Source organism: Sinocyclocheilus anshuiensis, unplaced genomic scaffold, assembly GCF_001515605.1.
Source record: "Sinocyclocheilus anshuiensis isolate Anshui unplaced genomic scaffold, SAMN03320099.WGS_v1.1 scaffold3908, whole genome shotgun sequence".
Classification (NCBI taxonomy): Eukaryota; Metazoa; Chordata; class Actinopteri; order Cypriniformes; family Cyprinidae; genus Sinocyclocheilus; species Sinocyclocheilus anshuiensis.
Genome location: NW_015538156.1, coordinates 13,549 through 27,741, shown reverse-complemented (window position 1 = coordinate 27,741; position 14,193 = coordinate 13,549). Strand labels below are relative to the sequence as shown.

General features: G+C 36.7%; 1 protein-coding gene across 1 annotated transcript; it reads right to left on the bottom strand.

Annotated features, from left to right (window-relative positions):
* Positions 1–205: 205 nt before the first annotated feature.
* Positions 206–10,535, bottom strand: LOC107683702 (NXPE family member 4-like). The gene is made up of 6 exons (XM_016479770.1): positions 10,140–10,535; positions 9,500–9,915; positions 9,338–9,408; positions 1,135–1,207; positions 344–401; positions 206–223 (listed from the first exon to the last, which is right to left on the bottom strand). The coding sequence occupies exons 1-6, from the start codon at positions 10,533–10,535 to the stop codon at positions 206–208; spliced, it is 1,032 nt and encodes a 343-aa protein (XP_016335256.1).
* Between the last annotated feature and the right edge of the window lie 3,658 nt (positions 10,536–14,193).

Sequence of the window (14,193 nt, the reverse complement as noted above, 5' to 3'; positions counted from 1 at the left end):
CGTCTCGCTGGCTCCTGTGGACCATCAGAATCGGCGTCCCCCCAAGTTCAGCGGCATCCACTTCACATCAGTGAAGGCGGCCGATGCTCCTGTCTTGCGGGTGGAGATCGCAGTCCTACTGGCAAAGGATGAGATAGAGCCGGTCCCTCCAGCCGATATGAAGACGAACAGCCCCTACTTCATTTTACCCAAGAAAGACAGTGGGTTACGACCGATCTTGGACCTGCGTTTCTTGAAACGGGTCCTTCACCGGTTACCTTTCAAGATGTTGACGCAGAAATGCATCTTCGGGTGCATCCGTCCCCAAGATTGGTTTGCAGCGATCGACCTGAAGGACACGTACTTTTATGTGTCGATCCTTTCGCACCACAGACCATTGCTGCGGTTTGCATTCAAAGGACGAGAATATCAGTACAAGGTCCTGCCCTCCGGGATGTTCCTGTTGCCCCGTATCTTCACGAAAGTTGCAGAGGCAGCCCTTGTTCCCCTGAGAGAGCAGGGCATTCGCTTTCTCAACTACCTCAACGACTGGCTCATACTAGCTCAGTCTCAGGATCAGTTGTGCGAACACAGGGACTTGGTGCTCTCGCACCTAAGCTGGTTGGGCCTTCGGGTCAACTGGGAAAAGAGCAAACTCTTAATGGAAGTAGCGTCATACACATAGAGGGCAGAGCGTCACGTTATTTAAAGGGGAAGTTCACGCGTTAATGAGTAGCAAAGGATTAAGTAGCTGCATTGATTACTTTTATGCCACTGATCAGGCTTTTATATGTAGTTTGGGCTAACAAAGGGTTATATAGGTTTGACTGAAATAATAATGCAATAACTAACATTTTAAATCAATGTTTCAAGCAACAACAACAAAACAATTGAACAAAAAACAGATAAAGACAAAAAGTAGCCATTGATAATATCTAAACATGTATCCAAATCCAAATGTAATAAAATTAATTTGTGTGTGATTTATGTGTAAATTATGTGCATTGTCTTAGCTAGGGATTGTTACATAGGGCTATACAGGCATCTAGTGGCAACACAATGATATACAAATAATACATTTTGCAAAATGTTTATCTTAACAGTCAATTTACAAATAATGCATTCAGATTTATTGCATGCAATAATTAGTGTCTCTTCCAGACATCTTTCAAATAAAACCCTGCAGGAACCGGTGTCATCATGCCAGACCTGCATTTTTCTATTGTGCCTAAAACAAAGAAACATGCACATTAAATGTTTTGTAGCTACGTGAATTATTTTGAAACTACATTTGATTTCAGATGATATCTGTCCTCTGATATGAGGTCTGTGTATGTTTTGACCATTTCCTTTTTGGAAAAAAAATAAAGAAACCCATACAGATATGTAATATATGACAAATTGCCCTACTGTATATCAAGAATGATACTATCATATATGTTACCTATCAAGCTGTATGTAATTTTCACATATATACATTGTTTGGGTACATGAAGATATAAGATTATAACATATATAAAATCCCCACAGTAAAATTTGTACGTGTTAACAATATATGATGATTTCTCATATGTTATTATATGCAGCAACCATGTCAATGATATGCATTTTATTTATATATGCAACATATAATTAAAAATCTGTGTTTATAAATAGTAATAAATACTATAACTGTGTTTTGTAATAAATGTTTTAAATACATGCTCCAACATGTTAAAACTCAAAATACATTATGAGTCCCGACTCGAGGATCTTTCCTGATCACATTCCCTTCTCTCCATCATTTCGCTTCCGGTCTCTCTATACTGTCCTATCTAGGGATGGTTATCATTTACATTTTATTGATACCGGTACTGATACGTATCGATACTGTTATCGATAATACCCTCTATAATTTGGTGCAAAAAGACATGATGTGAAAAGATGTTGAAAATTTCAAGTTATTTTATTACCGCTGAACTTTAGTACTGCAGTTTACAAATGCTTCTAAGCAAACAGAAAAAGGCACGTAACAAAGCACATTTTTCAACAATAACGCAATAGTGCTCACTGCATAAGTTAAAAACGGATTAATATTGTTTAAAGCTGTGGTGGTGTTTGATTAGCAGACAGAAGCAGATATTTATAGGCTGCTGTCTCTTTAAGACCAAATGCACGGACTTAATACTGACACACATTCACTTCCTTTCTCGGGTGTTTATGGTCACTTAAGACATAACTGACTGTGTTTACCAGAATACTTGCCAAAACAGGTATTTTAACATAAATTTGTGTGTATCTGTCCATTGAAGCGCAAAGAGACGTGAAAGAGGAATCAATTGTCTGAATTGCGCCCCCCTCTCTCTGCATGTGGGCGCGAGTCCCGATTCGAGTTCTCTTTCACTTGAAAGAGCGAAAGAGAACTCTTTTCAACTAAACTTGTTATATCGATCAGCGTCATTTCTGGACAGATCATTCACTGGTTTATTACGAGTTTAAAAGAGCGTGAGCGCCGGTGTCCAAACGTGACGGTTTGAATTTGCGCGCACAGTGAATGGCATCGCATCGGGAGCTGACTAAAAAAATATCTACAAAAGTAAAATATTTGTAAAAGTAAAAAGACACTAGAACTTCTTTTTTGTTTTTAAAAAAGGAGCTAAGATGAGTGTATCTTCTAAATTCTGCTGATGATTGCATTACTGCTCTAACATAACACTTCATTTCAGTTTCAACTAACTAGAAATTAACTTCTTTTCTGCTCAGCAGGGCCGGACTTAACCAATAAGCGAGGTAAGCGCTTAGGGCTCCGGGGAGTCAGGGGGCCCCATCTGATATTGGCGTAACATATTTGGCAAATGCTACAGTGTGTATTTGTGTTCTGGAGAGCGTCAAATGTTTATATTTACAGCGTGTTTTGCAGTGTTGAGCAATGTAACCAATCACAGACATATCTGTTGATTTTCTGAATGCGAGGTGTTTAAGTTAGAATCTGCTCATCGCTCAAAATGCTGAGTTTTTGTCCAGTGCTGAGCTTTGCGAGCTCATGAATCCTCTCATTAAAAGTGTAGATACGATGTAAATAAGAGATTCATTGTGCAGTGTAAAGAGCTTCACTGATTAACAGTAGGGGTGGGCGGAACGATCCTCATATCGATAGTATCGATACCAATGTTGCTATTGTGAAGAAGAATCGCTTTATGTATCCCCCAATTGTAAGTAGCTTTGGATAAAAGCGTCTGCTAAATGACTAAATGTAAATGTATTGTTATCGGATCGATACCAGCCTGATGAAATCGGTACTTTAGTTTAAGTTTATTTTTTCTATACACAGTGCAATGTGACTCAGCGGCGGCAAGCGCAAGCAGACACTTTTGTTTAGTGAGAGATGGAATGGCAGAAAAGAAAAGAAAAGAAAAGAAAAGAAAGAAGAAAAAAGTTAGAGAGACAAAACATCGCACTGCAAAATAAATGATGAGGGGAGGAGGGAAATACTTTGCATAGTTCATAGTATATTTTTTATAAACTATATAGGCCTACCGAATTTGGCCTTTTTATATTTTTATGTCTTCATCTATTAAGCCACATTGTTTTTCTATGGGAGCAATTTTAGCGTGTTGCGTTTATATTCTGGGCTCATCTGCTTGCCTGTATATGGTTCATCAGTATCAAAAGTAAGGTGTATCCTGAGTTTGGTCTTTTAATATTACTTTCTTAAGGCATTATGCCACGCTAAGTGTTTTCTTTATAACGTTTATGGGAGGAAAACATTTAATGTGCAATTTAGCGCATTGTGTACATATTCTGGGCTCATCTGCTTGCCTCCACATTAGTATATTCTATTAATAAATTGTATATTGAACTTGGTCTTTTTATATCACTGTCTTCATCCATTAAGCCATGTTAAGCGTTTTAAAACCATTTTCTATGGGAGGAAAGTGCTTAATGTGAAACTGCGTTGCTTTCATATTCTGCTCACTTATAGATATTTCATGTCTGCTTGCTTGTGTATAGTTTGCAACATTAATAAGGTGTATATTGAATTGGTCGTTTAATATTACTTTCTTAATGCATTAAGCCACGTCAAGCATTTTCTTTATAAATCTTTTCTATGGGAGTCTCTTCAGAAAAGCAAACAATAACCACATAGCAATGGTGAATGTAAAGATTTAATCAGATCAGCCTTAGTTATTGTTAATTTTAAAAAGTGTAATTGGTTAATTCAAATGCATGCTTTTAAAATAAAAAGTATCGGTATCAGTATCGGCGATACTGGCCCTGTATTTATTTGGTATCGGATCGATACCAAAAATTGCAGTATCGCCCACCCCTAATTAACGGTACATTGTGAGATCACGATGATTTGAAGTGAGTGACAACTTTCCAATGTGTGCCGGCGCGAACTGTCGCGCACTCGAATAAATGCACGAAGAGATTTATGCTTAGTAATAGATTACATTTTTGATTTGTTTCTTGGCAAACCCTACACTGTAAAAAAAATTCTGTAGTTTTTACAAAATAATTTTCAGAGTCATTCATGCAAACACAAAACACCATCATGGTAACACACATGATACTTAAATAATGCATTCAACTTTCATTAAACAACAGAAGATGTAACATAAAGCCCAAATATACATAACTAATAACAAAAACTATTAAAAAACATGATTATTTAAACAAAATACTTTCAAATGTGGAGTGTCATGCAGGGAATTCTGGGAATACCAGTTTACAGTTTTTGACTGTAAATTATACATTGATTTGTTATTTTTACTTCTAAAAACTGTAAAATTAACAGCATTTTACTGTAAAATTAAATGAAATTTTAATTTAATGAAAATTTTACAGTTTTTCCCTGTATATAGTACGGGAACTTACTGTTAACCTATTAACAGTTTTTTTCCGTAGCGTTTGTACAAAATTTTACAGTTAAAATTACACTTATTTTTTACAGTGTACCGCATGACTTCAGGACACTTGGAATATGAAATTAGTTTCATGGGATAATTTTATGACATTTGAACAGCGGGGAACCGTCGGGGCCCTCTAGGCCCTCAGAGAGAGCCTAAACTATTGTAAAAACAATATTTACAATTTTTTTTTTAAATGACAAAGTTTTAAATATTATTTTTAATAAAAAGTCATAATTTCCTATTTTATTTAAGCAATTCATAATTTCACAATCATCATCTAAATAAAATAAATACAATTTCTGTGGAAATATACTCTTCAAACCAGTGAATGCGTTAAATGAACTCCGCCCATTTTCTCCATATTAGAATGTTTCCGCCTAGCGTTTCCGTAGATTGATTGGTGGTCCAGTTGTGAAATTACAGAGAAAACTGACCAATCATATCTTTCCTCTAAATGGGCGGGCCTTTTTATCACTAACTTTATGACAAGTTATGCCCGCTGTGGGATCTCTATCGGAAAAAAAAAATAGATATATACACTGATAAACTAACTAGCTATTATTCATGTCACGATGGAAGCCACAAATAACGTAAGTGAGGACATTTACTGGGCCGCTGCGCCAACAATAATATTATTTAATATAAACACTGCTTGTTTGTAATGAAGTGTCTGTCGCTAAGTTGTTTTGCTGTGAGCGCTGTCGTGATGTGTTGGCTTACATTAATCATTTGTTGGTTTTGTGCACAGACCGATTGTGTGATGATGCATTTGTAATGAGGATTTTAATTTGACTTAAATTTTGCTATGTTTTATTTTGGTGATATCAGTCACTCTCGCTGCACTGTTTTCTTGTTGCATTTCTGAAAGGCGGTCGCACACCGGACGAGAAGCGCAGCGCCACCGCCTTGCGATGCGTGAGTAAACCAGGGGTGTCAAAATCAATTCCTGGAGGGCCGGAGCCCTGCAGAGTTTAGATTCAACCCTAATTAAACACACCTGATACAACTAATCAAGTCATTCAGGCTTATTTGAAAACTACATGGTATGTATGTTGGAGCAGGGTTGGAACAAAACTCTGCAGGACTCTGGCCCTCCAGGACCTGAGTTTGACACCCGTGGTCTACTGGGTTTCACAATCAACACATATGGCTTTTTGGCTAGGTTTAAAGCAAGGAAAAGAGCACTTTTAGATAAACAAGGCAACATAATAGATGCACTCGTGGAGGTAAACAGAAAAGCCAGGTACTAATAGCACACTTGAATAAACTTCTTTTTCGTAAGGGTTAGAATCCGCTCACCGCTTACAATACTGAGCTTTTGTCCAGTGCTGAGCTTTGCGAGCTCATGAATCCTCTGTCCATTATTTTTGAAATCAAAATAATGGATAAATGTTGTGTTTGTGGTGAGCAGCCACGGAATAGATGCACTCGTGGAGGTAAACAGAAAAGCCAGGAGAGCTGACTGTTTCTGTCAGTGGTAAGTTTTAATTTAGAATGTTTGTGATAATGTAAGAAAAGTAGCTTAAATGTTTTGCCACCTGCTTTAGCAACAATATATAAATCTAGAAGTAAACCGCATTAAGGCGTTGCTTATATTTATTGCGCTTAAACGTGAATACGTCTATGAAAGATTGTATTACTGTACTGCGTAAAAAGAGAATCACAATGCTGAAAAAGCATTTTCAGTAACTCCATTATTTTTGAAATCAAAATAATGGATAAATGTTGTGTTTGTGGTGAGCAGCCACGGATCAGTAGTGGACTGCAAACGCGTCCTGTGTGAAAGCACAATGAGCCCGTGCTGCTTCTGCATCGCATATGAACCACACATGGACTGCATACACACTGCAGACGGAGCATGTGTGAACCTGGCGTGATGGCACAGACGTCGTGAGCACACACAAGTAAGCCTTTGCTAATTTTGCCAGTCGGTGGCATTTCTGGTCTTTGGTAAGCAAGTTTTGCACGGCAGAGTTTGCACTGCACTTCATTTTCATTAATTTTATTATTTTCATTAATTTTATTATAATGTTGTGTTTGTGGTGAGCAGCCACGGATCAGTAGTGGACTGCAAACGCGTCCTGTGTGAAAGCACAATGAGCCCGTGCTGCTTCTGCATCGCATATGAACCACACATGGACTGCATACACACTGCAGACGGAGCATGTGTGAACCTGGCGTGATGGCACAGACGTCGTGAGCACACACAAGTAAGCCTTTGCTAATTTTGCCAGTCGGTGGCATTTGTGGTCTTTGGTAAGCAAGTTTTGCACGGCAGAGTTTGCACTGCACTTCATTTTCATTAATTTTATTATTTTCATTCATTTTATTATAAGAGCTCCACACAGAACTCTGATTTAACATCGTCCCAAGTAACCGTTTATATGCCACGCAAGTCTACAGTGTGTGTGTGAGACAATGTGCTCTTTCAAAAACATAAAAAAATGGTAAAGTGTCCAAACTTTGACCGGTACTGTATAAATAAAAAAATATACACAATTTAAAATTAAATGTTGTATAAATAAAAAGGTTAGGAATCATATTTGTTTCAAGTGCTTTTTATTAGGGGTGGGGGGCCTCCAACATGAATTTTGCCTAGGGCCTCCAAAGGTCTAGAACCGGCTCTGTGTATGAATATATCCACACACAAAAAATGACCCCCAAAATAAAAACATAGTAGGTTTTATGGGCATCGTCCCAAGTAACCGTTTATATGCCACGCAAGTCTACAGTGTGTGTGTGAGACAATGTGCTCTTTCAAAAACATAAAAAAATAGTAAAGTGTCCAAACTTTGATCGGTACTGTATAAATAAAAAAATACAACATTTTAAATGAAATGATTTAATAATCATTAAATAATTATTTCTGCCATAATTATTCTAAAGCGTAATTTTACAGAAGTAGTGTTTACAGAATAACGTTAAAGTGGAAAAATATTGGTCACAAGTAAGCCTTTGCTAATTTTGCCAGTCGGTGGCATTTGTGGTCTTTGGTAAGCAAGTTTTGCACGGCAGAGTTTGCACTGCACTTCATTTTCATTAATTTTATTATTTTCATTCATTTTATTATAAGAGCTCCACACAGAACTCTGATTTAACATCGTCCCAAGTAACCGTTTATATGCCACGCAAGTCTACAGTGTGTGTGTGAGACAATGTGCTCTTTCAAAAACATAAAAAAATGGTAAAGTGTCCAAACTTTGACCGGTACTGTATAAATAAAAAAATATACACAATTTAAAATTAAATGTTGTATAAATAAAAAGGTTAGGAATCATATTTGTTTCAAGTGCTTTTTATTAGGGGTGGGGGGCCTCCAACATGAATTTTGCCTAGGGCCTCCAAAGGTCTAGAACCGGCTCTGTGTATGAATATATCCACACACAAAAAATGACCCCCAAAATAAAAACATAGTAGGTTTTATGGGGCTAATCAACGTACATAGTGATTTAATAATTATTAAATAATTATTTCTGCCATAATTATTCTAAAGCGTAATTTTACAGAAGTAGTGTTTACAGAATAATGTTAAAGTGGAAAAATATTGGTCATTCTAACCTCGCGCTCATAGTTTTCATTAGAATACATCACATCCGGCCGATCGCTCGCACACAGTCTAGCCGCAGAAGTTCAAATATTGTATCACATCCGAAGCTCAAATCGGATCCTAATTTTCTGCATATGCAGAACTCCACGCAGCTCCCGCACTACTCTCCATTGGAAATGAATGACTTCCGGTCTATCGCTTGTCGTTTGTCGGAGATAGTGGAAAGGCGGCTTTACGGGCGGGTTTTACTGTAGCAATGATCTAATAGTGGAAACGCGCTTGATTTTGGGCCCCGCCCGGCTCGTTGTTAGTCCTGGCACGCACTGACCAACAGGAAAATGACAAGCAGCCGCTTCTAATTTGCCATTAACACAGAAGTATACAGGGAGATAAAACAACGCAAGTATCGGTAACACTATCGTTTGTCCTGAAGCGTATCGGTAGTCCGGTATTGACCCAATTACGTACAGGTCCAAACAAATACCGGTTCTGTACCCATCCCTAGTCCTGTTGCAAAAAAAGGAAAAAAATATATTTGTATATTTACTTATATAATGGATATACTTGTACATGGCATATATGTCCAAAATTGTATTGCACATACATAAACATATATTTGTATGGCCTAGATATATGTTAATATATTAAATTGTTCCTATTTCTAATAGGTTTCATATATGTTTTTACTTCATGTTATTTTACTTCATTTATTTCATACTTCCATTGTGTTTACTGTGTTTTAAAATATTTCATTCTCTGAAACGCCGCTTAAGTGTGTGCGACAATTTCAGTGTCTAAACAATGCCAAATATTAATGCCATAAACCAATTTGCTGACAATAAACAAAAATAACTCAAGCCTAATTCCCCCCCAGGAGATGAGATGGTCAAAACGTACCAAGACCATTATGTAAACATACCAATGGCTGCAGTGTTGGGAAGGATATTTAGGATTTTTTTGTCTCCACTAATAGCAAGATTTGTTAATTTCCTGTGGAGAAAAAAATATATATATTTTGTACACTTTTTTGTGTGTGTTTTACAATTCTATAATTATTCTGAAATTCATTTTGAATCATTACTTTGAAAAAAGCTGCTGCTCAAGAAGATTTAATGGGCTTTCCAAACGTCCGCCTGAATGACGAACCAGTTTGTCACAGGAAAGTTTCTTCGGTCTCTCACACTGCCACACCGTCCCTGTTCTTATATCCCTATGCTCACAACAGCAGTCGCCTTTCCTCCAACTTCCATCTGCACCCCACTTAAGATTACATTCTACTACTTCACGGATCCTGGTTTTATTGGGTCCTGATCCTTCAAAGTAGCCATTAAAGTGGGTGCGTGGGAATGAAGAGTCCCTGTATTTTTTAAGAATCTGCACAACCTCACTGGAGTGCTCTAGACGTACAAAAACTTGTGCCTGACCTTCCCAGGGCAGAAGAAGAGCAACAGAGTAAGTCCCATTACGATGATCCACAACCTCCCCGTACACACTCGCCTTCAAGAGAAATGGAAAAGAATAAATGTAATGCAGAAAACTAATGTCTGTTGGTAAAGTACATTTTAAAGCTTTTAAACGTAAACATAATATGTAATATTTATGTAAATAAATCAGCAATTATCGGAAGTGAAACTTAACATGACAAATGTCTGTATATTGATTTTATTTATTTGTTTATTTTCAAAAATGTGTTTCAAAAATATGTCATAAAATAAACACACCTTTAGCTCTGTACTGAAAAGTTTTGCTTTGAAAAAGTCTCCTCCATATCTTTTCAGGTTCTTGTTGTGGTCTCTGGCTGTGATAATAACAGAGATAATTTCTCCCACTTTGTAACTCTCTTTGAGTCCCACAATAGAGAAAGTTGAGTGGACTGGACTTGTGCTCTGAATCAGATGAGTGATTTCTTGATCTGGAATAGGCCAGTCCAGAGCCTTCTGTAGTCTTTCCCACTCCTCATCGCTGATTCCCATGTCAACCGCTGATATTATGGATGAATTGTTATTTCGAGGAACTGGTTTAGGTCTGGGGGGCTGAAATGGTTTGATATGGATCCCACCATTCAATGCCCACAGAGCCTGAGTGAGGACCAGAATATCATTCAGACCAAATTCCATTTATTTCTATGTGCAACTGGTTAATGTTCATTGTAGATACAGATACTTTCTGGATAATACTAGAAACGTTATATAGATCTGTAGGCATTTGGCGTAATCATGCACAAACTGTCAATGGGTTGGGTTCAAAAGCATCAAGTAAAGAGTTTCCTTTACACAACAAGTCAAAAACAAACAGCAAGTTATATTTGTGTGACAAAGATGCCATCCACTTCCCCACCACTAATTATGAGGGTACTTAAAGCTGAAGTTTGTAACTTTTTCAGTGTTAAAATACCGTCTATGCCAGCTTACAGGTGCAGTTAGTGATTTCTGAGAAATACTGTTGGTATTTGAAATCGCCAGCCAAACAAACACAACCCTACCTAAAAGAAACATGCATTGCTCCACTCCCAAAATAACGAACACGCTATGCAACACAGGCATCAGAAAATAAAAGAGGAGACTACTATCCATGTGTGGAGCAAAAATCAGGAGTCAAGTGTGTTGTGCATGCAAGTTATTTAGCATGTTTCAACTAGGGCTGCAAATAACGGTTATTTTGATAATCGATAAATCTATCAATCATTTCTACGATTAATCTTATTAATTATTAAAATGAAATAAATGTAATATTTTTTAACCATGGTATTTGTAGTAAAAATGTGGTTGTACAAATGGTAATCAATATGCCAAAAAACCATGGTTACTACATTTTTACTATAATAAAACCATGGTTAATTTTCGTAAGGGACAGATGATATAAATACATTTAGAGCACTTAAAGTTGGCATGAAACGGAAGTTGCGATAATCTTTTCTTCCCTATTGTGACGTACATCCGAGTGAGACGGCTTCTGGAATGTAGGGCGGGATTTCACCCTTTGCCTGGAGCTTGATTGACAGGTGACCCGACCAATCATAATGCCGAATCCCCCATTTTGTCCGACAAAGCAACCCAAACAGGAGAGTTAGATTAATGTCAGTGGACTATGGTGTACTGACATCTTTCCGCGGTTGAGACAACATAACTCTAATGTTCATTCATGTTTATTTCATGCTATAACTAGTAATAAAGAGGAAGAGATGATCGGTACATGTGCTGTTTGAACTGCGGCGATTGCGTTCTCACGCAACACATCATCAGTCATTGAAAAATACATCGCGGAGCAAAGAGGACACTGACAATGCGCTGAGAGATAAGACAGAGGTTACTTTTGGAGTGAAACAAAGTCTCAGCTTTCAAAATGTGTCATTTTTTGAAAGAAATTCAAACAATAAATATAACTTTTGTGGCTCTTTAATATGACAGATCGCTGTAGCACCTCAGTTCTAGCAGTTCAAATGTGAATTGATCTTTTCCTGTTAGTTATAACGTGAAATACACATGAATGAACATTAGAAGGTATGTTATCTCCACCGCGGAAAGAGGTCAATACACCATTTTCAAGTTTGACTCTATTGATGTTAATCTATTAACTTTCCTGTCTGTTTTGTTTGTCTAACCAAATGGCGGATTCGACAATATGACTGGTCAGATCGCCTGTCAATCAAACTCCCGACGAAGGGTGCTAAAAGCCTGGTCATTGGACAGTCAGTATAGTCTAACCCCTTTTTTGAGTCTTACGTCGTGAAGAGAAGAGATGTTGTTGAGAGGGGGAGGAGAGGTTAATGTTTTTGATTAAAGATTACAAGTGCAAATGAATTAAAAAAAAAGAATGATGTGCACGGACAAATCATTTATAATAAATACTTCAACACTGTGTAAAAAAAATAGAATTGTCATTTTTGATTTCATGGTGACTTTAACTTAGTGATTGTTATCGGGATGCGAAGAGACTTTCAACCAGCATAACAAAAAAATGTTTTTGAATCAAATCACCCTGCCTTTAATACAGCTAATTAGCCTGCATTCACATTTTAACTCCCTTTAAGTCTCTTTACTGTTACTGCTCTAATAAAATACATTTACTTATCTTACATGTCTAATTTTAAACCCATGTTTAATGTCTAACAAGAAAAATGTAGCCAAATGTATTGAGTCAAAATTATTGTGCTCCTATTCTCTTGTGCTCCGTCTGTTTATTCAGTGAAGTCTGTGAAGTTTACAGAGAGTGTGAGTGGTCAGGAGAAGCCTCTATGCTAAATGGAAATAATCATGTGATTTTTCTAATATTTAGCCTACAAATAACGACCCAACTGTGAAATTAAAATAAATAAATAAATAAATAAATAAATACATAAAATTAAATAAAAAAGCTGAGCTGAGAGAAAAAAATGTCTCAAATGATTCAGAGAGCGCAAGCATAAATACCAAACATACAAATGCATTGATTCCTGCTAAAACCTATTGAATTTACTTTAAAACTACAATTACAGCAGTTCCACAAATTTGTACTTTCATTTCATTCTGCATTTGTTTGCTAATTTCAGATGCCTAAATTCAGATTTAGGAATTGAATTGTAATTTAAAAAGCTTTTTCAATTCAAATTGATTTGAATGTCACACAGCCTTGTTGTATTGTTAGGTATAAAATGCTTATTTATTTGATTAGCATTTTAACGTCTGCTTTAAAATGTCTTACCAAACAGAATGATGTCCAAAGAAAAGCCAGTAATAATGCATACTGTCTTAACCTGCAGACTGATAATACATGGAAATGATCAATTTCCAAATCCTTCAAAACATGAAAACACTGACCCATAATATGACAAATGTAATAATATCCATAAACTCCTGATTACCTGGTGCATTTGATTTCTCCGTGGATGGCATGACCATGGCTAAGTCTATTGTTCTCCTATTTTACGTCAGCTTGTGAGTGAAGAAAATGGCCATACGGCTCTGAAAACGAAGCGTTCCCACGAAGTATATGACATGCAGTGGAACGAACACGGCTGTCCTCAGTACTAGCACTTTAGCCAGCAGCTTTCTGTAAAAATATATATATACTGTATATAGCAGGAACACAAGAACAGGAGTGTAACAGGAGTGTAAACATAATAAATACCACATAAAAGATACCACAAAGGACACTGATAAAAGTATGTGGTGGAATATGGCACCAGGGAAGGACTAGAGCTGTGGACTTATGCACTTTCAGAAAAATAGGCCGTCAGTGGGGCGGTAACTTTTCAAAAGACATACCTTTGCACCATATTTACCTCTAAAGAGTGTATTTTAGTTTCTTAAAGGTGCATATTAGTACTTAAACTGTACATATTAATACCTAAACAGTACATAATGTGTTCAATCAATGGTACATGAGATATATGTGACCCTGGACCACAAAAGCAGTCTTAAGTCGCTGGAGTATATTTGTCAAAAATCATTAGGATATTAAGTAAAAATCATGTTCCATGAAGATATTTTGTAAATTTCCTACCGTAAATATATAAAAACTTAATTTTTGATTAGTAATACGCATTGCTAAGAACTTTATTTGGACATCTTTAAAGGCGTTTTTCTCAATATTTTAATTTTTTTGCACCCTCAGATTCCAGATTTTCAAATAGTTGTATCTCGGCCAGATATTGTCCTATCATAACATCCTTTCAGATGATCTATAAATCTCAATTTCAAAAAATGGACCCTTAAGATGACTGGTTTTGTGCTCCAGGGTCATATGTCATATATATATATATATATTAGAGCTGTCAATCGATAAAAATTGTTAATC